This window comes from Aptenodytes patagonicus, chromosome 15 (genome assembly GCF_965638725.1).
Source record: "Aptenodytes patagonicus chromosome 15, bAptPat1.pri.cur, whole genome shotgun sequence".
Classification (NCBI taxonomy): Eukaryota; Metazoa; Chordata; class Aves; order Sphenisciformes; family Spheniscidae; genus Aptenodytes; species Aptenodytes patagonicus.
Window position 1 is genome coordinate 12,518,336 of NC_134963.1, and position 25,372 is coordinate 12,543,707.

The window sequence follows — 25,372 nt, forward strand, 5'->3', positions numbered from 1 at the left end:
CGTCCCCACATTTCAAATTCTTCTTAATACACACCTTTGCTTACATCTTTATTTGTCAACATTTGTACATTTGAGCTTCATATCCTGTCACTGTAGATCTATTTGTCCTGTTGTCTATGGGGAGGAAGCAGCTTTTGGAAAATGACGGCCTGTGCCAAACAGTTTGAACCAACAGAAGTGATCCAAAGTCTAGAAAATAGACTATGAGAAAAAGCTAGGTCCAGGGCTTCTTCAGTCTAGAAGAGACTGATGGGAGACATGATTGCTGCTTTCAAACAGGAAAAGGTTACTTGAATAACAGAAGGGGAAAAAAGCTTGTTTTCCATGCCCATTGTGAACAGGACTAGAAGAAATTGATTGAAATTGCAACAAGGGGGATTTCTGAAGATAGCAGACAGAAGCTTCTAACACTAAGGATAATTAAGTGCTAGTAGACGTGGTCTGGGAGACTGAAAACCTGCAGTGATGGGAGATTGTTAGGTGACCAGTTTCTTGACCATTCCAAAGCCATAGAAATTACTTGCTTCAACATAAGTTGAAATTTAGTAGATATCCTAAGAACCACAGAAAACAGATTTGGAAAATACCCTCAGAAGTCATCTAGTTTATCCTGCAACCGCCAAAACAGTTTTAACTAACTGTATACATTCTTAACACAAGATTGCCTGGCTTGCCTTCCCCTGCCCCCAAATGTAAAAAGAATCAAGGTGATTCACTAAATTTTGCTGAGCACAAAATATTTCTATAGCACACAAAATATGCCATTCAGTATAGAAAAATCACATCTTTGTAAGAAAATCAAATCACTAGAGTTGGCAAATTAATAGTGGTTCTCTTTCTGCTCAGTAGCCTGGAGCTTAGGGCATCCCCTCAATGCACGGATAGCTAATCCGATTCTGTTTTCCGACCATGGACAATTGTCACGCTGCAGAGAGTGCACAACAGGCGGGCGATGAGGGATTCTGGGAAGAATCTACTTTTAACCTTGTTCCACTACTGAGAAACAGTCAGAAGGAGAATTTGTTTCAAATTCACTTCAGAATACCAGTAAGAGACAGAGCCAGGAGTTCTTCTGCACTCTGCCAAAACTGTTCCATTTTTTCAAAGTATTCATTTAGGGAAAACAGCCTTCTGGTGGTCACAACACTCCTTGTGTTTTAGTTTCTAGCTCCAGTAAAGGTTAACAGAAATTGAAACGGAGTAACACATTCAAAAAGAGTGCAAGCACCTGAACCCTAAACAATCTGTCAGGTGCACTGATTTAACTCTAGCTAATAAGGCAATTTTTATTGTGATTCAAACAAATAAATTTTATTACTTTAGATTTTTTTACAAGTGTAAACAGTTTCTTAATGATTTCAAGACTGTATTTAATTTTAGCCAATATCTTTTACTGGAAAGTCAACTTACTGCTTACAATTACTTAAATATAATAATGTAATCCCTGATCAGTATAAAAAGATTTAATATATATTTAGCCAGATATCAAAAGCATACACTTATTAGTCATACAGTTGTTCATATTATTAACATAGCATCAAACTATTTCATAATGTAATTAAAAAAAATACAGAAAGCCATGAGGATTTTTCCTGAGGTCAAGCTGCATTGCATATGCATAAAAATGTGGTGTATTAAGCAAAAAGGAAATATTTGTCCAAACTGAATTAATAGTTTCTGGTCACCATTATCTCCAGTGCTTTAGACTTACTAATGAAAAATTTTGGATTCATACAAAATTTCCCTGCTTTCCTTTCCTCTTCCAGAAAAAGGAAGATGAGGTTTTCCGCTCTTCAAACTTCTGATGAGTTTTCAGCTTTTAATTAACTGGTTTTGGTATAAACTAAATAGTAGATTTTTAAATCTGTAACTGTAAAATCATCAGTAATCCATCACCTTCAGTAACTTGAAGATACACTGTGAACGGTTTTTCTCTGATGTGGTTGGTTTGGCTTTTGTTTGAGATTTCTGCAGCAAGCCTGTGTTGCTTGGCTACTTGAATTAGATTTATTTTATAGACCATAGTAATATACATCCTCTGTTATTTCACAGTTAGGAAGGAACTGAACCTCAGCTGTCTTCCTTCCTAAAAAGTTCTTAAGCACCCTGCTACAGGAGGAATTCCTACCACCATTTCCAATAATTTTCTTCATATGGATCCAAAAGCATTTTCCACCTGGATGTATTCAACAGGCTTGATCTGAATTCATGGTTTTCAAATAATCAAAACTGGATTTTTAACAAATACTGTGTCCTTAATCTTAAACCATGCCACTATATCTGGGTCTTCTCATCCCACCCTACTCCAATTCAAACATGCAATATCCTCTGCAGAAAGAGGGAATTGTCTTTAATTTCATTTGTCTTTATCTGTGGAGGGAAAAAAAAAAAAACCAAACAAACACAAAACACCAAAAAAGGACATCAAAATACCAGGTATCAATACTTTATTCAAAGGTATAATTCAAGGCAGTATCTTCTATTTTGTAATATGGAAAAAAGTTGGACTGAAAGCAATAAGAACAGCATGCTCTAGGTCAAAAAAAGCTCTTCCAGTAATCTCCTTAGCTAAAGTGATCCAGACCTAGGAAAAAGACACCTTACCACTTCTCTCTTTCCCTTTCTTGGTGTAGTGTTTGAAGTTCTGTGCAACGTAAGTTCCAAATCCAGTGGAACTGTGTATCAGTGAAAAGCAACGACCTTTGAAAATGTATGCTATCTCAACAGAATTCAGAGGCACAAAAGTACATTCAGAGTTAATTCACAACAGACATTGTGACAGAAACATCTAAAAAACTTCCTCAGCCAGATCCAACCCATCGGATTCAAGCCTAAGGACCCGCTTAAAATATCCAAGATACACAAATAGGGATTTGCTTGTCCCTCCAGCCACACCAGAGAAAATACATGTTTCAGAGACAAAGCTCCTGTACATGCAGTTTGAGGAAGGAGGGAAGTGACAAAAAACTTAAATCCTCAGAGACATGCATGTACGTCAGCTACTCCCAGCGCCAAGCATGATCAGCAGCCTAGCCTGACCAAGAACAAACAGAGCTAACGAGCCTGGAACAGTGCCAATCAGCATTAGAGAAATTATGTGCCAGGCCAGGGAGTCAGCTAATCCACAGGAAGACTGTAAAAAACACTCCACAAGAGCTGCCGGAACTCACAGCTACCAGCTGCCAAAGGCTCCTATCCTTAGAGGCTTTTTAAAGTTTGGCTTTGGGATATCAAGCACAAGACTGCTGCTCAGCATGGCTTAGGGATAATAGAAGAAGGGGAAACAGAGTGCACACTGGGAATTTGTTTTCATGTACAGTCCTACCCTGGAACTAGGAAAAAGGGAAGGGCAGCTTCCTTTACTGCAAGTTCCAGTTGTTCATTCAGCATGGCAGCTTAGCTGGGTGCTAGAGCTAGCCAAAAGCACAGAGCACGAGAGAAGCACATCAGCAAATGCAGAAAGTTACTACACATCTCAGGAGAAAAGCTGGCATCTTCACTTGTATAAAACAAACAAACAAACAAACCCCACCAAACTTCCATTTTACAATATAAACTACGATATCAAATTCTCTGTAAAGTGTCATAAGGGCAGGATTTGCCTCCAGCTCAGCTGTAACCCACCTCAACAGCCCCAATAGCAAGAAGCACCACAACATTTGCAAATCACCACCCAAAACAGAAATACGTTCACAGGCAAGAAAGACAGACTTACTAGCATACACAACTTTGGGTTTGGCTACGGGCAGAATCTAGGGAAGCTCAACAACAGGATACTAGTTCTTTAGGGAGAAGAGAAAACCAGGGTTAAGAGAAGCTGACTCAAAATAGCTAAACATGAATACTCAAACAAATAAAAACCCAAAAGACCGGGATTTGCAGTGATATAAAGCTGTAATTGTGATTATCAACAAGTCATTCATAACTTACAGCATTTTGCAAGTCAACAGAGCTAGCACTGCTTGGGCAGCATGATATGTTTTGTTTTGGTTTTTAATACACTAATAACCATAATTCTCACTTCAGCAAAGTTGGGGTATTTTGTTGGGTTTTTGTTTTTTTAAACCAGGACAGTAGATGCCTATCTTGGCACAGCAAACACTCCTCCAAAGCCACACTTTGGCTTCCTTTTCCCCCATTTGCTTTGACAGTGTGCAAAACATTAGCCTCTCCAGATTCAAGCCAACACAGAAGCCAGTAGAAGCTGCAGGTACTCAACTCCTCTCAAAAACATAGGCCCCTTCAGAAATGTGATTCTGGAGCATGAAAACTGGACCGAGTATTCATGAAACACCAATGAGACGCATTAATTCCACTGCCAAGAAGAAAAGCATGTCAGAAATCCCTTTTTGTCCTTGCCGATAGCAATGTTATCTGACAGATTTCATCAGTTTGTATGTCTTAATAGTCTGAAAAGGAGAGGAAGTAAGAGGCAAGATCTCCCTCCCCCATATCAGCAGTTTTCCCCAACACCCTGATATCTCCCTTGTACCTACCACATATGGAAAAAGCGAAAGGCTATCCAAATTGCCTGGGCACTACTTTGGAATGCAGCTGAAGACGAATGTGCAACCCACAGCTTCTGCCACCACCAGTAAATCAGAGCTTTCATTTGTACTTTATCTGTATTCCCGTATGTGTTTGCGTCAGCATGGCAACACTTTGCCAGGCAGTGTCAGACAGCTATTGGGACTGAAAGGCAATTCCAAAGTGCTACTGCAAGCACTAAAGTACGGCGGCAAACAAGAGCATGCAATCGCTCTGCAAGAGGCTCCGGAACAGGTCAGGCAAAGAGATGACAGCAAGAACTCCCTGTTAATATTGGTACTTATCCACCTGGTTCCGAGTCAGTTGAACAACACAAGCAGAGTTTAACGGGCTAAAGTTTTACCTACCGGAAACAGGAAACATGCCAAGCTTCATTTACAGTCTTGTAGAGGCGCTGACCAGCAGCAATGCTGTCCCCACATCCTAGACATCTCCAGACTTCTTCACCTGTACGCAGGAATAAAGTGACATACAGCAACCATTTTACATCAGAGAACACAAGGATTGCTGCACCCCTGATAAAGAACAACCTTAAATTAGATAACTGATGGGAAAGCCTTCACACATAGGAAGTTAAGCCAATACCAGGCAGTCTGTAACCCCAGAGAGTGGAGTTCCCAAATCGAACCCTGACATCTTATATATCCATTTTGTTTTCTCCAGACATAACATCACCATCCGCTCCTTCACATTCTGCAGAAGAAAGCAATGTGACTTTTCACAGAAAACCGCTCAGTTACAGCTATGCTACTCTTCAGAGCAGAGATTTCAGGAAGGCAGATTGGTCCAGTGTAACAATTCCCACAGAGAACCACGCTAGGCCAGGAAGCCACACTACTGTTTCCCCCATGCCACTGACTCAGCACATAACGTTTGCACTCATTTGTATAATTAACTGGATTTCCCAGAGCTGAAAGAAAGGAAAGGCAAACTTTGTTCAGTAGAGAACAACTTGACTACCAGGAAGGAATTACACGCTTGAATGAATATTCCTGTAGAGACTGTACAGCCAACACCAGACTACTGTCAGACTTAAGAAGAGGGGTTGATGCTACCGGCCTATTGTACCTTCAGAAAATAGTTATAATAGTCTCTGCTAGAACTGCCATAAAGCCCCAGAGAGAGCTAGTTATTTAGATGCATACAAGCTAGGAAAAACCGTAGGAAAACGCGCACAAAGAGCATTTGGCACACAGATAAATGCTGTCCAAAATCCAAACAGCTGTGTGGGCATATTAAAGCAAGAGTCAAGGATCTGGATGAGCACAGGATGGCACAAGGAACATGTCACATAGCTGGGCAGATCTCAAACCTGTTTCTTCCTGCTACCAAAAGTTTACTTGCAGTAAGGCTGCATAAGGAAAGAAATGCACTTAGAGATGGGAAACCACTAACCACAGACTTCCATTTTCCAAAGAACGTTAAAACTCAGTAGTTGCTCAGTCAAGTTGATACCAAGGTCAAGTTTCTTGAAGTTACACAAAACAGAAGCCATCAGCCTTCTATGCACTTTTACCCCACTGTGTAGGTCAATGACAGCGTTTAAAAATAACCAAGGTGAAGATCTCCTTGTACCTTTTACACAAATAGCTATTTCAGAGAAAAAGCTTGTTGCTCAACCACAAGCAAGCACCACCCTCACCAGCAGCTCGGCAGTACGGTAAAGGTCTCCATGCAGACTATAGGGCTAGATAGGATTCATTCAAATGTGACATTTGGTGTAAGTTGCTACTTCAGTTCCTGACTAAGCATCAGCTCCACACCTGGGAGTGTGTCTGTGCCCTCCTGCTATCTGGAACACCGAGACCTGCACCTGACCTCAGATCTGCACCACAGAGCAAGGGTTAGGAGAAACTTGGAAAAAGCTGGCACTACCTGTGTTCTTCTGTAAAGCAAATTGCTTTTCAGCACACCAAATGGGCTTGGAAATAAAAGGCAAAACCACGTGTACCCGTGCCTCAATGCACAGGCAGCCGACGCTCTCCTCTCCAAGCAGCACAAGCCCTGGATGTCAGCTGAACTTCTGGAATTGCTGCCACTCTACAGGCCAAAAAAGCCTGCAAACCAGACATCCTGCAGCTCCATCTCCTCCTGTTTAGCACCACGAGCACAAGATGCAAATGTGAATACAGACCGCGGATCCTATTTAAAGACTAATGACTACACCACAGCTGACTAAAAGCAACAGATATTCCTCCACAACGATCACACAGAGCTTTACCCATTAGCTTCTGAACTCCAGGTAGTAGTCACCTCACGTTCAGCTGCAGTGCTACATCTGTTTAACTGTACCCAGAAAGGCCGATTAGCTCACGAACGGAAACGAATAGTCCTATATTCGACCGAAATTGCTGAAGTATCCAGGAGAAGCGACGGAAGTGAGAAAAACAGAGCAGGAAATAGTGCGAAGGAAAAGCAAACGGACATAATCAATGTAACAGGTCTGTCGAGTCCCCCAGGACAGGAGGAATGTTACAGAGGCGGCCAGCGAGGAAAAGCAGCAGCTCCTCCAGCAGCAGCAGCCGCCCCGGCGGGCACCGGCCAACCCCCGCGGCCGGGAGGGCGACCGAGCCTCGGCGGGGAAGGCAGGACCTTGCGCAGAGCGGGACGACAACAGGGACGGGGCGAGTGCGACCCGCCGGCCCCAGCAGGCAACCGCGCTGAAGGACCCCGTGCCCGGCAGCCGGCCGCCCTCGGGGCAGCAAGGCGCGGCGCAGCCCTAGGAAGCCGCCCCCATCTCCGCACCTTCCCGCGCAGCTCGCTGCACCGGAGCCCGGGCAGGAGCCCCCGAGCCGCGCGTGTGGCCGCAAACAGGCGGAGGCCGCCCGCCGGACGCGCTGGCCGGCTCCCAGAGCGTTCCCAGGGACACGGGCTGATGTTTAGCCAGGGCGCAGGTTCAGGAGCCGGCGGCGCGGCGGCCCCGCGGGCGAGGCCGCCCCCCCCCCACGAGCCCCGCACCTGCCGCCCCGCCACACCGCTGACGGATTGGCGCCCGCGTAACGGCCGCTCGGCCGGAGGAGAGCCGCGGCCTCGCGTACGCGCACCCGCCCCGCTGTCACGGAGGGCGGCGCCAGCCCCCGGCGCCCGCGGAGGCGCGGCCCGGCCCGGCCCGGCCCGGCCGCCTCACCTGGCAGCCCCTCCATCCCGCGCCGGCCTCGCCACCGCCCCGGGGCTCGCCCGCGCCTGACGTCAGCCGCTACGGAACGCGCGGTAGGTCACTCCGCACCTGGTCCGGGAGCGCGCTCGCGCGCGCGCGCGCCCCCCCTTCCCCTCACTGCTATCTCAGCGCCGTGCCCCGCCCCGAGGGCAGCTTATCGCCCCGCCCTTTTCCTCGCCGCAGGCCAATCGGCACTCCGCCCCCCTCACGGCCACAGGCCAATCCCCGCGCTACTCCCCTGTGACCGTCCCGCCCCTTCCGCGGCGAGGACTAATGACAGCGCGGACACGCCCCCCGGTCCCTCCCACCACGTGCCGCGGCGGGCGGGCGCGCGCGGCGGCTCCCGTCGCTGGGCCTCCGTCTGTGCCGGGCCCGGCCCGGCCCGGCCTGGCCCCACCGGCCGCTGCCGCTCGCGGAACGCCCAAGATGCCCCGGTGAGGGAGAAGCGAGCTCCCGCCCCTCCCGCTTCCCGAGGCACGGACCAGCAACGCGCTCCTCATCCTGGAGGTAGGGATCGGGCAGGCGCCTCACCTCAGTCCGTCCACGAAGCACAAAGGAATAGCGGCGCACTCCGGTCAATGTAAAACCATTTTTTATTTCTAAATCACTTTCACAACAGTGAAAATTAGTGAACAGTAATGGTAATGCACTAAACAAGCCATTATGGGCTGTGTGCAGTCTGAGTACAAAGGGGGGAAGTGGTACGATACAAAAAGCACACCAAGAAAAAGGTAGGAACAAAAGCGTTAACACTTTTAGACTATTTCATTCTTGTATTGCCAGAAAATAAGGACTCTCAGTCATGTTTCTGCAGCTACCTCCGTCTAAATCCATTATGTCTCTCACCAATAGATTGAAAAAAACCCCAAGCCATTAAAATTCTGTATTTTAAAACATAAGTGTTAGTTAAATCAGTTTCAATACCTCTTGAACCTATTACAGTCACTTTTCTGTCCTCTTTATTGGAAAAAGGCTTTAAAGGGATACCCTACTCCTCCCTGGACAACCTCTGCTCTTAGCATCGAGTTTCTCAATACAAAAAGGAGAAGGAAAACCATCCCTTTTACTACCACATGAACTTTCCCTTTTCATCAGCAGGTGGTGCTGCCTGCTCATGACAGGAAGTCAAAGCTGCGACATTGTACTACAGCCAGTTGCTTCTAAGAATGCAATAAATAGCCTTTCTCCTAGAAAGGGTCCTAGTTACCAAGTTATGCGCTTGAGAAGAACCATATACAGAAGTTAAGCTTCTCAAAAGTGCCACACAACAAAAGTTGAAGCACCACTTCAACTATTTATAGTTGAGCAATATATTCTGCCAGATTATCATCCAGTCAGGTATAAATTTGACTAGATGGGGCAAAACACTGCAGAAGCTTTGCAACATTCTACTTGCCAGATGGAATTTTGGAGGTAGGCAAGTTAAACTTCAGTCATCCTCTGTCTTGACACTAAAAGTGAACAGTTGATAATTACATAAATAAGCTTCTACAACAATTAATTAAGGTGTCCTGCTCAGGAACCTCATACATACACTAGAAAAACCCTAGCTATTGAAACAAAGTTTCTGTGAGTTGATTTGTTTTGTCAGTTGTCTGTTGCCAGGGAAGTCACAATATTCATCTTGCAGGAAATCATTATGACTATCAGCGATCTGAATCAAAATAATCTAAAAACAGTTAGAAAAAAAAATTGAATTGCCTAGTCAGAGAAATATGAAAACTGTTCATCTTGCTAGGGAATCCCTCCTATCTGCTGTTCTGAAGGAATCAACACACATACATCAGGAGTACTCTTTAAAGCTGTATACCCAACAGGATTCCAAAACGGCTACAGAGTGCTCACCTTCTGAACTATTTTCCCCTCGGCACATAAATGGTTGTAGTCTCCTCCAGCACTTCAAATTAATATCTTTGGTAGATACTGCAGAGACTTTTGCACTATAGCCATTCTGCTGTGGCATGGAGTAGCTGTATGCACCTGTAGAGAGAAGTTCTTCCAAATACGTTCCCTAGTGTGGCATATGCTAGCAAAGGCAGGATCTCATTTTTCCTCCTGTATGATTTTACAATATGACAAGTTTAACCTCAAAACTCATGTAAAGATGCCTTTTGTTCCTCTCCCCAAACAAGCTGATCTCAGATCTGTAATAGGATTTTATTTGGAGTACATGACTTTGCGTAGAAAGTCTCAAAACCTTGGGAAGAATAAATGTAGCTACAGTGACAAAGTTGCGAGGGGATTATCCATGAGTGCAGCCACAGGCTGCTGCGCCGAACCGAGGAAGACAACACTGTTTTGTCAGTGAGGAACTGGGCTGGGTGAGGCAGACAGTGCGTCATACTGTTCAGCAACCCCACCTGGCTCCACAACGAGAGAATCTTCCAGTGTCTGGCTCCAGCAAATTCAGGCTTTAAAAAATTGCAGCATAAATTTGTATCCCTTCTTCTAACAGCCATCAGAACCACTTCAGGAGGGGTTTTCCATCATGCCGGGAAATAACAGCAAGAAAAGAAACCAGTCTCCAAACCTGGTTCCATGTGCATCACGTGCTGTGCCCAAAGAGTCTCAGCAGTGCTGCAGATGATTTCCTGAAGAAGGTTGGATGTTGATGTGAAGACATTAAATAACATCCGCAGCTCTGGCAGATCCATCGTGGTTGCCAAGCATGAGATACTGATCACACTGCAGAAGTTTCCTTACCTGCCCAGTCTACCTTGGGGCAACTGTCTTTCACATAAACCTGGTGTCACTGGTTGGCACAGGATTTCAAAGCAGCACTCCTTTTAGGAGCAGAGCTCAAAGCTAGGCCCATGGTTTGTGGCAGGAACCTGTTATACAAGATAGCTGAGCTGAAATACGCTTTTTAACCAATGTTTAATTTCCAACTCTGGTGCAAAATGCGAGATTCCTCATCGTGCTGTGGTACCACCAATTCCTGAAGCCCATAGTTAGCTATGGAACCAGACACCAAGAGGTTTAAAATGGGATGGGGATGCAGTTTGTAACTGTTTCAGTGGCCTTGTTGGCCATGAATATACAGAATAATGGAAAAGATCTATGCAATCAACAGCCAGAACATTATCACCAGAGCCACAAACAGGAAGAGGCGGGATAGGAACTGCTCATCCACATATTGAGGAGTCCCTGGAACAGCTGGAAAACAGGAAGTAAAAAAAACAGTTCAGCTCCTTCCTCTTCTCCAGAATTGTGTATATTCTGAACATAGTACATTCATAAATTGAAAGATATGCAAGGAATCTACTTGGTAAGAAACTGTTGCTATTTCCTACCCTCAGACTGGCCAGCCATACTGGAAGATCAAAAGGAAGACTAGCATCAGCTCCCTGAAGCAGGACTTGTGGTAAACCTGCTCATGACTAATAGCAGCAGGCAGCTCCAAGTGCTAGAGTATAGGCAGGTCTGCTCACAGTACTTCTGGGGACAGTGCTGAGCTAAGTTCACTGCTTAGTTCACTGCTGAGTGCTGAACTAAGTTCACTGTTTCCAACCTGAGGAATGTTACCACCTCTACCTGAGCGCTCCTCCCCATCAAGGTGAAATGTCTCTGAATCAGGAAATGGTAAAACGGTTAAAGCTACGTGTGTAGCCTTGACCAAGAGAACTAATGACAAGCACATGAGCTCTAAAGCTCAAGCCGTGCCTTTCTGGAACTGCTGTATTGAATCCACAGATGAAAAGCAGATAAAGGAGTTCATTAAATTATGGCTGTTACCACAGCATATATTTACATACTCTGCAGCTCAGTCACACCTCCACACAAATTTTCAGTGGACACTGAAGTATAGTTAATAGGCAAGTTAATTTGACCCAAGGACAGCACAGGTCCTTGGCAACACAGGTGTGACATGAAGAATGTATTTCTGTTTCTCATAATTCCTATGCCATATGACATGGTGAAGATGATTTGCCAGGCACAACCTTTCACAGAGGAAGTCCAGAAAATCCTGGGCACTAGGTTTTCTTGTTCAAAACAGGTAGACTCAGTTTGTCTACAGTGAATATGGGGAGGAGGTTTTCTGGGGATTACTTGATTTTTAGAGAGCGAGACCACTACTTGGAGTAACCCAACTGTTTTTTCTCAGTTAAAACCAGTGAAGTTATTTCACCAGAAAGTTACTTCTTGTGGAATACAGATGACTGTTTCAGAGAGAAATTTCTGAGAAAGGAACAATCTTTGCTGTCATTATTTTGTGGTACAGAGCACCAGTGTAAATTTTTCCTTCTCATCTTTCAGGGAATGGTCCTTTCCTGCTGTTTTCAAAATATGGGTCTCTTTCATACACCCCTACTGACTCCGTTTTATTACTATTAGAAACTCTAGTCCAATTTGTCTCCTTTTTCAGAGGGAGTCTGCTGGAGTACCAGAGGAGACATTTGAATTAAAGGGAAGAAGTCTCCAGTACCACTGTCCCTCTCCAGTTCTGCTGTCCTCTCAACAGGGCCTTCAGCAAATCATATGGAAGTGACAAACTTGCTTATATAAGCACTTGTACAAAACCTGTAAGACATAGACTATGTTCTCTACTGGGTGTTTTCCCTCATTTTGTGTTTCTGTATACAACACTGATTTACTTTACCGTTCAGAAAGTTTTGTCATTTAGCAGGCTGTTTGTTTAAAAGTTACAAGGGAGTTTGTAAAACATCTGTTTGTGACAGGACTCTCGGAGAAGATAGGATGCATGGTACCTGGGGGAGGTCGCCCGTCATTTATGTTGAATGCCGTTGCAAATATGCCAAAGGGAAACGCCCCAATTCCGAATGACATTTGGAAGCCACCATCACCAAACCCAAAGCCCTGGAATCCCTGGAGAGAACAAAGCAACAGAAGAGAAAAAAGGTACCAATCATTTAAAGCCTATTTCAGAATATTTTGTAAAAGTGCAGACACTCCCTCTCACTGGCTTTCCTACAGCTGAAGGAGTATCATGCTGTCTGGCAACTTTGAGTCTGCCACACTATTGTTAAATACCTTCTTAGTTCTCCTGGTCTTAAAATGTTTCACACAGTAGCAAACTTGCCAGAGCAACCCAAAAGTTTGAGAAAATGAAAACTAGGAACCGCAATTCTTGCTTAAAGGCCACAAATTAACAGAAGCGTTTCTGTAAGGTTTCTCAACTTAAAATAGTATATATCTGACAATATATCAAAATCAACATTACCAATTCTATTTAGAATGTCTTAAAATGTATTAATAATTCTGTACTAATAGCTATTAGCCATATAACTATAAGAAAGGCATTGTAAAAAAAATGACCTGCATTGATTTTCACGATACACGTGCATCATTAAAACATCCAGTAAAGTGATAAATTGCCAGTGGGATGCATACAGCATTATAGAGAAGAACAGTACAAAAAAAAATTACCAGGGGGACTCTAATTAAGGTGGCAGATAAAGTCATCTGGGGCAGGAATGCAAGACATAAGGAGAGGAGGAAAAAAGGAAGAGTTACAATGCAACAACATTGACCCCTACAGGATCCAGACTAAAATTCCACATCAAGTCAAAAGATGAGTCTTCTGAATCAAGATGAATCCTACTGTATAAAAGCAGTGTACTATCTGAGAATCAACTGTATATGAATCTAAGTAGTTGCATCATGTTTAAAAACTGCGGAGAGCTCACAGTTGCCATGTTCTGTAATCCAGCAAACTGTCCTCTGGTCTCAGAATTAAAACAGTGATACCAATTCTGAAAAACCCTCTGGTCTATCATCTCCAAACAGTGGGAGGACAAAGATTATTTCACTCATATAACATAAACCAGACATTTCTGGGTTGATCCTTGATTTGAGGGGTTAGTCTTTTGACTATGACTCTTCAAGTCTTTTGCCATTAACTATCAGGGACAACAAAGCACTCTGCATGGCAGGTCCTGCAATTATAGGAAACAGGAGGGCAGCATTACTACTGCTATGTCTTCATACCAGATTCCTCTGACTTACAGCAGCACCAGCTAAAAGGTTCAAACAAGGTATAGCAGCTGATTTAATAAGAAGGCAACTCCCCAGTGAGAGAGAACAACTACGCTCCCAATACATTCAATACAGAAATGTTCCTTAATCACACCCAGCAGAGTTGTTTGCTTGAAGCATGAGGTATACAAATGCTCTCCAAGGACCCTAGGCTGAGTTACACAGAAATATGGAATTGTTTCATCAGGTCATGCTCACTGCCATTGTGCCAAAGAACACTGTGGTCTGTCTTGCTGGCTACTCCCACGTCTGTTCAACCTATGCCAGCTGTTGTTTACATTCACTCTATGTAATCTTCTCAACAAAACCACAGATCCCTCTTCAAATTAACATGTACCCAACAGATATCTACATTCTTTTGCTTGTAATGCCATGGTACAGTAACATCCCATAGAGATGCTAGAAGCAGGTGTCAGTGCCAAAAAAGTAAGTTCACACATGGGTTATATATTCCCATGACAGGTATAGTTTGACGGAAATATACTTCCATAAAGAATTTTCAAAGCAAAGTGTTCCTTGTATTTGTATATGGAGAACAATCAAGTATGAAGAAGAGCATTTCCAGTGATGCCACACAGGGCTCTTTTCATGAAGCACAATTCAAGTTAGCCCATTCTTTGGGATGCTGAAGAGTACTATAGGAATGGAGTTTTCTGCCACACCGCAGCTATCAATTATTCATGAACAACTTACTGGGGATGAGCAAGAAATGTAAGCTATAGGATCCTCACACAGGATCTCACACACACTTTATGTCCTCCAGGATGAATTACCACCATCAATAAAAACAACTTACCTGCTTGAGCTTGTTTTTTCACTTACCCCTCTGTTCTCTGGTTCAGGTCTCTGTCCTTGGGGTCGTGGCGGAGTTTTCTCTCTGCAGGAAGTTGTGAAATTAGCTCAAGTGCAAGGATACATGACATTAGTATCTGCAATAGCCTGGTTAATAAGACAGAACAAACACAGAGCACGCTCTCACAGGGCCATGCTGCAGCAGAGCTGGCGGTAGCGTGTGAGCGAGTAGACCACCCAGCTATATGAACCTTCAGCATTACATTGCTGAATTAAGATACTGCACTTTTGAGTAACAAAGTCCCATTGCAAAGGCTAGAAACTTGAGGACATGAACATTTTTTATCAAAGAATCATAGAACAGTTTGGGTTGGAAGGGACCTCTAAAGGTCACCTAGTCCAACCCCCCTGCCGTGGGCAGGGACATCTTCCACTAGATCAGGTTGCTCAGAGCCCCGTCCAACCTGACCTGGAATGTTTCCAGGGATGGGGCATCCACCACCTCTCTGGGCAACCTGTGCCAGTGTTTCACCACCCTCAGTGTAAAAAACTTCTTCCTTGTATCTAGTCTAAATCTACCCCCCTTTAGTTTAAAGCCATTCTCCCTTGTCCTGTCGCAACAGGCCCTGCTAAAAAGTTTGCCGCCATCTTTTTTATAAGCCCCCTTGAAGTACTGACAGGCTGCAATAAGGTCTCCCCAAAGCCTTCTCTTCTCCAGGCTGAACAACCCCAACTCTCTCAGCCTGTCCTCATAGGAGAGGTGTTCCATCCCCCTGATCATTTTTGTGACCCTCCTCTGGACCCGCTCCAACAGGTCCGTGTCTTTCTTAATGCTGAGGGCTCCAGAGCTGGACGCAGGGCTCCAGGTGGGGTCTCAGCAGAGCAGAGTAGAGGGGCAGAATCCCCTCCCTCGACCTGCTGGCCACGCTTCTTTGGATGCAGCCCAGGATACAATTGGCCTTCTGGGCTGCGAGCACACATTGCTGGCTCATGTCCAGCTTTTCATCCCCCAGTACCCCCAAGTCCTTCTCAGCAGGGCTGCTCTCAATCCCTTCATCCCCCAGCCTGTATTGATACTGGGGGTTGCCCCGACCCAGGTGCAGGACTTTGCACTTGGCCTTGTTAAACCTCATGAGGTTCACATGGGCCCACTTCTCCAGCTTGTCCAGATCCCTCTGGATGGCATCCCATCCCTCTGGATGGCATCCCGTCCCTCTGGCATGTCGACCGCACCACTCAGCTTGGTGTCATCGGCAAACTTGCTGAGGGGCCGCTTGATCCCACTGTCTGTGTCATTGATGAAGATATTAAACAGTCCCGGTCCCAATATGGACCCCTGCGGGACGCCACTCGTCACTGATCTCCATCTGGACATTGAGCTGTTGACCACTACCCCCTGGATGCGACCATCTAACCAATTCCTCACCCACGGGACAGTCCACCCATCACATCCATACCTCTCCGGTTTAGAGAGAAGGATGTTGTGGGGGACTGTGTCAAAGGCCTTACAGAGGTCCAGATAGACGACATCTGTAGCCCTTCCCATGTCCACTGATGTAGTCACTCCATCATAGAAGGCCACTAGGTTATATAAGCTTCTCCAGTCAGATAACATTCGTAGCAACCTGCCACTTGTAACTGATAATTAACACGCAATTCAAATTAAAATAAATTGCCAGTTGGACAAGAAATGAGGCGTGCAAACCCAGGCCCTGAAAAAGCCAGAAATATTTGGCAGAAATGTCAGTTCTATCTGTCTTTTGACAAAGTATTTCAAATTGTGAATCCATCACTTTGGTAGTTTCATCTTAAGACCTTAAACTAAAGTTTCGTCTTTAGTTGTCACAGAAAAATAGTTGTATTTAGGTTTCTTACCTGGGGTCCTGTTGTCCAGTGCTACCTCTTCCATATAGAGGAATAACTTTATCTCGACTGATTCCTGCTTTGCATACAGGACACACTTGTCTGTTTGGCCTGGTCTCTAGCCACTAAAAGAGGAAATTATAAGAAAACTAGTAAAAGACCATGAAAACAACATGCAAACCTCATTTGCAGCCAGGCAGAGAGACTTTAGCAATTTCTCAGAAAGCCATGAAGCAAAATGTTTTAAGAAGTGCCAAGTACCCTCCAAAGTATTGGCATTTTGGCTATTGTTCTGGTACGATCCACTTGCTGATGTGTACACATTCAGAACTGCACTGGAGTAAAATATGAAGAAATAAACAGTACCAACAGTCCTGCATAGGCCAAGGGCTAGTGTAGATACCCTCCTTTCATCTATCTTTTCTATAGTGGTACCACAATGTAAAACACTACATATGCAAAGAGAAGTACACTCAGCACTTAAGCCTGCAAAGTAAACCCCTGTGAACTGCTTACAGCAATTCTCCTACCAAACTGGGAATACTCAGTGTTTAAGAAACTCAAAAGTTGGAGGCAAGTGGAACAGAATCTATGTTTTCTTTTTGCTGAAAGAGCAGATTGCAAGGTGTTGCCTGAAGTTGCATTAGCACGTTGCAATTGCCCTGGAGAGAAAGAAGCGCATTTGAAAAGAGGGGGACACTCCAGAGAACCAAGGTCTTTATTGAGTAACGAGCTGATGAAAGACAAAGTAAAAGGAAACCTGTCTTACCTGGTGTAAACAAGGCCAACTGTGAGCATTCCCAGGACAATTTGTTCACAGAGCAGAAAAAGAAGAGAAAATAGAATTAGTTACTGACAACTCGATCCGACAAATGTATAAAGCGTACCATGGATAGCACAGCTTGGAGACAACAGAATCCTGGAATCCAGCTGGGCCAGTTCCATAACCTCCCATTAAAATAATTTTTGAAAGCACAGCCCAAGACCAATCTCTACTGGTCTTTTCAGGTTATGCAATCTAACTAAGTTGCTAACACGATTCTCTGCATATGACCTTTGATTCCTGGGTCCTCATCTATACCAAAGGCCCATACAGAGGCTTAATTAATCTTAGTGTTTACTGTACAGATTTTCTCTTCTGATACCATGAAAAGATAGCCCTGGGCTAAGATGCAAATGAGGAAGATGTCAGTAATGAGACTTCAGGATCTTAAAAGAAGTCACACAAGGGACATTTTAGCTAAAACATCGGCCACATTCACAGAATCATGGAATAACTCAGGCTGGACAGTACCTCAGGTGGCCTCTAGTCCAACCTGACGCTCAGAGCAGGGTCAGCTGTTGAGATCAGACCTAGTTGCTCAGGGCAGAGAAATTCCCATTATACAGAACTACTCTTACGATTAAATTAATATGGCAACTTCAAAAAGGTCAAAGACAAACGAGCAAGCGACGAGATAAAACTGCTAAACAGCCATCTGCTTTCAAAGTGGTCGACAACACTATTCGGACAAGATACATGCTATTTTTTAAGGTTCCATTCTTCCAAATCCTTTTGTGCAATAATTTAATCTAATTTTATCTTAACATGCCATCAGCAAGTGATTTTTCCAGCTCATCCTAGAATAAAAACCTGGATTTTCAGATATTATACATTTACACAGAAAAGAAATGCTCTTTTAGGCCTCTTTTTATTAAAGAGCATAATTTAGCCTACTGTGTAAAATAAACCCCAAAAAAACCCATTTGGCCACGTCAATCCTTAATGACTTCTTAACATTTAAGAAAGAGTATATTCTAGACCAAGTTACCCAAATAAGAAATGCTGCATCCTCATTATATTTGTGCGATACATTCCGAAGTCAGATCAAAGAACTGAAAAGTTAGTATTACAACTGCAATACCATGGGAAAAGAGAAATAGCCCACATGTAAAAGCTTGTTATCTAATTATATTTTTTTAATGGTTTCAAAGGAAAAAAAAACCAAGCTTGTAGGAAGTATGAAAACTACAATTTGGCCTCCAGAACCTAGTTTCGCATGCAAGTTTAGGTATGCACAGGTTAGAAAGGAATTTATGCCTGAACAAGATATCTATGCTAGACCAGACAGCACAAATAAAATAACACACATAACCAAGCAGTATCAATGAACACTGAACTGTCTATGTGGGGCTGCTTATTTGTTTGCTTTTACAAAATAATCCAAAAGTATAGGAAGTTTAAGATGCAAGAAATGGACTCCCTGGAACATGAGCAAGGAAAAACAGTCGAGGAGCAAAACCAAACTGCTCCTAAACCAAAACCATGGTCCTTACTCATTTTGTACAAGACATTTTATTTGACATCTAGAATTATAAAAATCATAGGCTTTTATGTGATCAGAGAGATATATGGTGTTCTGGTTTATCTGTGGGGGCTCGAGTACTTACCAGAAGAGATGTCCACACAAGCTGATAACTGCATCCTTGGCAGTGTCTAAACAGATGTTACATTCAAAAGTGTTGTCCTGATTAGCATTGTCCCCAGTACCATTACTGCTACTGCTGCCACTGGTCCCTCCAGTACTGGAGTTCTTTGTTGATGCAGAAGTCGTGGGTCCTTTGCTTGCCATCCTCAAGAACTACCCAGACACAAGGTCAAGAAAATTCTCCTGTTGGAATCCTAGCAGTGAGAAAGGAAAAAAACAAAAACAAAAACAACTTCTTGGCATTATAACATTGCATTCTTGTCCTGTTCCAAACTGGTAGTGATTTATCTAAGAAGCACTTGAATCCTATTGTTGATGGTTTTAGTTTAACATAGCCAAGAGGGATCTTTTTTTAGAAACTAAGCTACTTTAAAGTCCTGTAGTATGACCTGTCTGATAGGTGACCTGTGTTTTAAAGTTACTGATAAGCAACTGACATCCACAGCCAAAAAAAAAAAACCATCATGTTTTCTCATAAACGCCATTTGCTATGAGAAGAATGAGCTCACCTAGTCATACATGTTCTTCCAAAAATTCAATGCAAGTTATATCTGTGAGCGCAATCTGAAATAGGATTTAATTATGAAGCAATTCACAGTTTGGACAGACTGACTTACGGCATAGTTTTAAGTTCAATGTTCATTAGTTTGGAATATTAATGATAATAATGGCAAGCAAAGGTGGCTTAGTACTTGATTTGTCTCATCAGCAGTATATTGCTGCTATCACAGCAGTGTGTTGATATGACTATCAAACATTTCTAGTACTTTCAAACTACCAAACATGTCTAATCTAGTAGTAATACAGAAGTACTAAAAAATTTACTTTAATGCATTTTAATTTTACTTACATGCTTTCACCTCTCATTAACGTCATCATATTTATCAAAGAACACCATTTATTTTATTTCAGTAGCAACAACCTCTACAGTCTAATTCCTTGATATGCAAATTCCACAGTACCTAAAACTTTGAGACTCAGCACAAGGCATTTACATTTCCAGAAACAAACACTTTTACCAGTACAAGATTTTTAATCCAAGAACTAAGAGAGTTTCAGCAGGTACAGAAATTAATACACCAAAACAAAAATGTTTAAATGTTTAAAATATTCCACTGTGCTTTTCATGAAATTCTGACATCATGTTGCTGCAGGGATATGAATACCTAGATAAGGTTGTGAGAGAGAAACAGGTGATTACCTGAACTTTTTACAAGTGTACAAACAGTTAAGCATTTTAAAAGGGCAACCTGAATTTTTCAGAAGCTAATTTATTCGCAAACTTACCCCACAAGCATTAAAGGCTTTCCTTAGTGTCCCCTCTTTGTGCTGAAGCACAGGTGCAGGGCAGCGAAATAAAGCCTCAGTATCTCTAGCTGTTATTGTCAACAGCTTTTTTCATACAATACAATCCCACTGCACGGTCAAGAAAGCGTCATGCTCAAGCCTCATGAAGGTATTGCAGTGAAGACACTCAATTACAGCAAGTGAAATATATTTTTGCAGAGCTTTTTCACTCAGTTACATCATTTTGCACAGTGTCCCAGAAGGGCAGCTTTGTATTCACAGATGCTGTACTTTAGCATACATTGCTTTCAGCACTGCTGACTCTTAGCATTTCACACCAGAACTTCATTTACACTCAGCAGCAACGCAGTTCATTATACAAAATTAAAATTCACGTTAGTTCAAGGCAGATGGAAATGCTGCCAGCCCACAAATTATATGCTAAAGATGCGTGGATTTTTCACACATCCTTACTACCAGAATCTTCAGCCTCACTGCTGAAGATTAAACTGCTCAGTAGTTTAATGCTTGAAAACTTACCTACTTGGACCTGTATACATTTGCTGGGAATTAATATCAACATCGAGAAAACCTCCTTAAAACTGAGGAGTTCAACACATTGTAAAAAACACTAGCATCACTTTATGGAGTAGGCACAAGAAATGTGTGGCTCTTATATCTTGACATATAACACAAGGAAAGCATGTAGAAGAGGCAAATAAATGAATTTCTGTGTCCCTAAAACCAATGTGGAAAAAAGGTCCTTTTTTCCAAATGAAATTCCATATATTTAACACCAGGAATCTGGAGAATCATCAAAAAGATAAAATCTGTATCTTCACAAACACCTACTTAAAAAAAACTTAGCTTTTAGTAACTATGAAAAAGAAATAAATCTTTGTTATGAAGTTATGAAGAAGGATGATAGAGAAATCTATAGGAATATCAGTAATGTAATGGAATGAAGATGGCTGAGACAGAAGAAAGATCAAAATGATATAACGCAACAGGCACTGAATCTACCCTCCTAGGAGAAGGTCGTTCCTTAGTCTGTACTGGGATCCTCTCCTCATCATTTCTCCATAGGCTGATTTGGCCTGATGACCTATTAGGATATAACTAATTTAAAATATCAAAAACATATCAAAACACAATAATAAAAATAATCAATCTTATTCTGAAAAGCCTTCTCAAACATTTGCTCTTCTCCGTGGAATACTGTTTTAACATAACTAGGTCTATAACAAGTGCTGTTGGGGTCTGTTCATCTGCTGCACATATACAAAGAAGCAAGCGTGAAACAGCATCCAATGACCAAACTTACATTTGATAATCATACAGTGTCACTTGTGAGCATAGTCTGTCAATCCTAAAGTAGAAGTTCAACTGCAAATTCAACTTGTTCCGAGTGCAGAACAAGCTCAAAATTGCTGAAACATCACTTGAACTACTTAAACTCTGAGACAAAACTTTTTTTTTTTTGGGGGGGGGGGGGAGAATCAAAACAAACCACAAGCAAACCACAAACTAAAAAAAAAAAAAAAAAACAAACAAAAAGCCCAACCAACACAACAGGCCAAACCAACCCCATTTTCATTTTGATTTAGAGTTCAGAGGAAAGACTGTGAGTACACTGGGATGTAACATGACTTTTGGGGTTAAGTAAACAGAATTTAGAGATGCCCGTCCAGGTTTGCTAAACCCTTGTCCTTTAGATCAGGTCTCCAAATCAACCCTAGACGCATGATGAGTAGCAAACAAAACAAGTGAAAGGATATAAAAATCAGCTGTGATCTAACTGCAAGCATTCAAAGACCTTCTCTTTTTTCTTTCTTGCTTCTTTGCTCTGTAGATATTTAGAGGAAAACAGTATCTTTCTTATTTAAAAGCCATCTATATTAGCTGTTTAGTTCCTTTAAATCATGACCCCTATGATATCCCAACAGGTTGTTCTGAAAATGACTGAATCACTGACATTTACTACATCCAAGAATTAGGAGTGGCAACAGATGAATGGTTAAGAAACAAAGAACCCATTTTCAAGTAGTCTTCCTAAATAAAGAGTCTGGTGGAGCATGAAGAAGACATGGAAGTGAAGATACATGTTTAGGGATCCAGCACAAATCCCACTGAGTTGCGTAAAGAATAAGCATGGAATAAGAGATGGTGAAACTGCACCTCTGAGAAGCAGATGGCACACTGGGACCTGAAAGTTTCATGACAACAGAGAGCACAGGAGGTCCATTGAAAGACTGCAGGAAACTGGTAAGGTCTGTGTACCATGTATAAATACTGTGTATGAATCTCACTAACAGGCAGTAAGAAAGAAATTTTACTCAAATACTCTAAAAAACTAAATCTATAAATCTAGCGGGAGCAACTGCACACCAGGAAAATGCGAGCCGAATGGCTACTGTAAAAGATCACGTTTCTGAGCTCAGCAAACAAGAAATGCCTGCATTTGCCAAAGTACACTGACCTGACTCTAAAAATACAAGAGAGGCACTTCAAGACAGACTGGGAGAGTTCCACCATAAGTTAAAGCGTACAAAAAAATCCACTGGAAACACAGCAGGTGAACAATAATTCAACCTGAGAAAGACAGAGGGGGAATATAAATTAAAAGCTAATGTCATTTGTATGAAACAGTTGTAGAATACATGTTCACAGCACTACGACATTAGGATGTTTGAAGTATTTACTTTTTAATCTTCTTTCATGAGCAATGATAAAAAATTTTGGTGAGGATATAGGACTCTGGCTAGTTTATTAATAAAACCCAAAGTTTATTCCTCTTTGCAGTATCTAATACATAACAATGAAATAAAAAGAAGAGCACTGTTGGATGTAGAATTCCACTAGAAAGACACTTTTCCGTATTTCTTTCCTAATTAATCTTACTTTATCTAGGATTACTGAAATTGAAATAATCCAAATCTAGTCTGTTTCTGAAACAAGTTCTGATTTAGTTTCTGAACTTTTTGCTGTTTAAATCAAAAGGAAAACTTGTCAAGTTATTTTTCTTATCACTACAGTGACAATGTCATTTTCAGACATATATGACAAATTTTATAAAAGGAATATTAACATTTAGAAATTCTATCTAAATCTAAAAATATTACTCAGAGTTTATATAAATACGCCTACTCATAAGTTCAACAAAAATCTGATTTTTAACCTATTACAATAGCCTGGACTTCGAGTAAAACGAACAGGTAACCTTAGTTGATAATTGCTGACAGTGCCCAGAAGAAAGTACATTTACTTCTTGACAGTCATTTTTAGATGTTCTTAGCAAATACCTGACTAAAGTCCTACTGTTAATCATCAAATACACATTTATCTCTCACTACCTTTTTATTCTGCCCCCCAAACATGTTACATTTTAACACCTCGGCAACATTTTCTGAGTTCATCTTTCCACTTCCTGTAACCTGTACAGCATCACGTACCTGCTTTTTAGTATTACCATAAACGGGTCCCAACATACAAGTTTGCGTGATCACTTGGTCTTGCAAGATCAGCCATTTGCCTCACAGACCAACGTGCCCTTGCTTGGCCTCATTTCATTAACTGGGATTCTGCAAGGTATGTCCGTGTTACAGCTGCTGCTTCCAGGATAAGAGCCTTGCTGAAAGGCTGTTTTGGCAACTCTAAGGATTCAATGTACCTCACAAATGCAAGACATTGTTACAAACTATCAAAAAAAGCAAGTGATTAAAGTAATTTTTTTTTTACCATTCTATAAAAGTATAATATAGACTCCAAGAAAATGTTGCACAAATCTTCAGACAAAGATTTTATCCTCTTACCTCGTAAAGTCCAAAGGAAAAAAAAAAACAAACTGATATAACCAGTTGGGTAATACTGCCTGAGCATTTTCCTGGTCTGGAGTGTTATGTAAAACATTAAATGCCCTTTAAATGGGCTAACCAGGTTAGCAGCAAAACGTAAAAATAAAATAAAATAGTTACGATGTGGCTTAAGAAGTAATAAGCAATCCCCAACAGGAAAAAAAAAAATAATGGCATGTACCAGAAGCTAAGGCTTTGCGACCATACCCAGAGCCAGACATTTATCTAACGCGAAACAGGCGCTTCTCCTCGCAGAGGGTTTCAGCTTTGCCGCAGAGCGAGGGGGCCCAGGCACCAGCAGGCCGCTAAAAACGGGGATTTCGGAGGAAAACCCTCGCAGGCGGCGGCGGGCCCTGCGCGCCGCGGCGGCGGCGAACCCTGGGCTGGAGCTCCAGCAGCGAGGGCGGCACACGCCGGGCCTGCCGGGGCGCTGGGGGGGGCACCGGGGCTGCGGGACCGGAGCCGGAGCCGGGCTGGCCGAGGCCGGGGCTCCCGCGGCGCCCCCGCCCCGCTCCGACCGCCCCCGCCTCGCTCGTTTCAAACGGGCGCAGGCGGCTCCGGCCTTCCAGCAGCCCCCGAGCTCGGCTCGGCCCCGGCCCGCTCCTTTCGCGCCTCAAAGCCGCCGCCCGACCTCCGCTCCCCCCACCCTCCGCCACTAGCCGGGATTCGCTCGGCTCGGCTCACCGGCGCGTCTCGCTGCTCCCCCGCAGCAGCCCCGAGCCGCGGAGCCGCTCCCCTGCCAGCGGTCGCCGTCACCTGATCGCCCGGAAGCCCGGCCCTGACGGAAGGGACTGGCTTCCCCGCCGCCGCGCCGGGCCGCGGGGCCGCGTTCCGCCTGCCCGGGGCTGCCCCGCGCCCCGCGGCTGCCCCGCCGGGCGGCTCCTTGGGCGCGGGGCGGCGGCGCCTCGGGCCGGGCGCGGTGGGGCTTCCCGGGCAGGGGGCGGCTAGCGCTGCCGGGCTGCCCTTCCTTCCCCAAGCCCCCGAACCAGATCCCCCGGCCGGCTGTTACCTGAGCGAGGGAACCGGTTCGGTGCGAACCGCTCGGGCCGGCGGTACGTTCAGCCCGTGCTCAGTCACCACTACCGTAACCCCTGCCTGCGCGCTCCGTGTGATTTTTAGCTCTGTTTCTATTGCATTTTTGCTGCCTGCTTATCGTGAGGTGTTGCGGGGGCCGTGTCCAAACGCCTGCCTCTGAAAAGAGCAAAAACTACATACCATCAATGGCAGCAAATGTTCAGCCCAAGCAGGGAAGGAAGGAAGGAAGGCAGGCGGCAGCTTTGAGGGAAACAAATTGCTCAAATGTGTGTGCAAAGCACTAGGATCTGAGCAGAGGAGCATCTCCAGGATGGGAACAGAGAGCTTTATAAAGGTATTTACACAGCTGTGAGAAACCACAAAGATGGAGA

At 43.6% G+C, this 25,372-nt stretch overlaps 2 protein-coding genes and 1 long non-coding RNA gene across 10 annotated transcripts in view; 1 reads left to right on the plus strand and 2 right to left on the minus strand.

Moving 5' to 3' along the window:
* LIMK2 (LIM domain kinase 2) overlaps positions 1-7,747 on the minus strand; it is a 32,511-nt gene extending 24,764 nt beyond the window's left edge. Inside the window, exons 1-2 of the mRNA XM_076353172.1 lie at positions 7,676-7,747; positions 4,896-4,995 (exon numbers count right to left, since the gene is read on the minus strand). Coding sequence (XP_076209287.1) covers positions 4,896-4,995; positions 7,676-7,691 — 116 coding nt within the window. The 5' untranslated portion in view covers positions 7,692-7,747. The remainder of the gene's footprint in view (positions 1-4,895; positions 4,996-7,675) is intronic.
* A 389-nt stretch (positions 7,748-8,136) lies between these two features.
* Positions 8,137-22,597, plus strand: LOC143167598 (uncharacterized). Of its 2 annotated transcripts, none has more exons than XR_012996564.1 (3): positions 8,137-8,212; positions 12,385-12,565; positions 22,059-22,597. It is a non-coding gene; the product is annotated as an uncharacterized LOC143167598 (long non-coding RNA). The 2 variants fall into 2 exon arrangements; XR_012996565.1 differs by lacking the exon at positions 22,059-22,597 and adding an exon at positions 13,206-13,416.
* On the minus strand, positions 8,281-25,245 carry RNF185 (ring finger protein 185). Of its 7 annotated transcripts, none has more exons than XM_076353176.1 (8): positions 25,182-25,245; positions 18,788-19,019; positions 17,127-17,145; positions 16,370-16,482; positions 14,525-14,579; positions 13,094-13,129; positions 12,415-12,532; positions 8,281-10,861 (listed from the first exon to the last, which is right to left on the minus strand). In XM_076353176.1, the coding sequence occupies exons 2-8, from the start codon at positions 18,967-18,969 to the stop codon at positions 10,764-10,766; spliced, it is 621 nt and encodes a 206-aa protein (XP_076209291.1). In that variant the 5' UTR covers positions 18,970-19,019; positions 25,182-25,245; the 3' UTR covers positions 8,281-10,763. The 7 variants fall into 7 exon arrangements, with proteins under 7 accessions (XP_076209291.1, XP_076209295.1, XP_076209289.1 ...); XM_076353180.1 differs by lacking the exon at positions 25,182-25,245 and adding an exon at positions 24,976-25,026; XM_076353174.1 differs by lacking the exon at positions 25,182-25,245 and adding an exon at positions 24,651-24,716.
* Positions 25,246-25,372: the final 127 nt, after the last annotated feature.

Coding starts and splice junctions, on each gene's coding strand:
- RNF185 (XM_076353176.1), bottom strand. CDS start 18,969: ATGGCAAGCAAAGGACCCACGACTTCTGCATCAACAAAGAACTCCAGT. Junction 13,130..14,524: donor CTGAACCAGAGAACAGAGGG/GTAAGTGAAAAA, acceptor TTCCTGCCCCAG/ATGACTTTATCTGCCACCTT. Junction 10,862..12,414: donor TGACGGGCGACCTCCCCCAG/GTACCATGCATC, acceptor CCTGTTTTCCAG/CTGTTCCAGGGACTCCTCAA.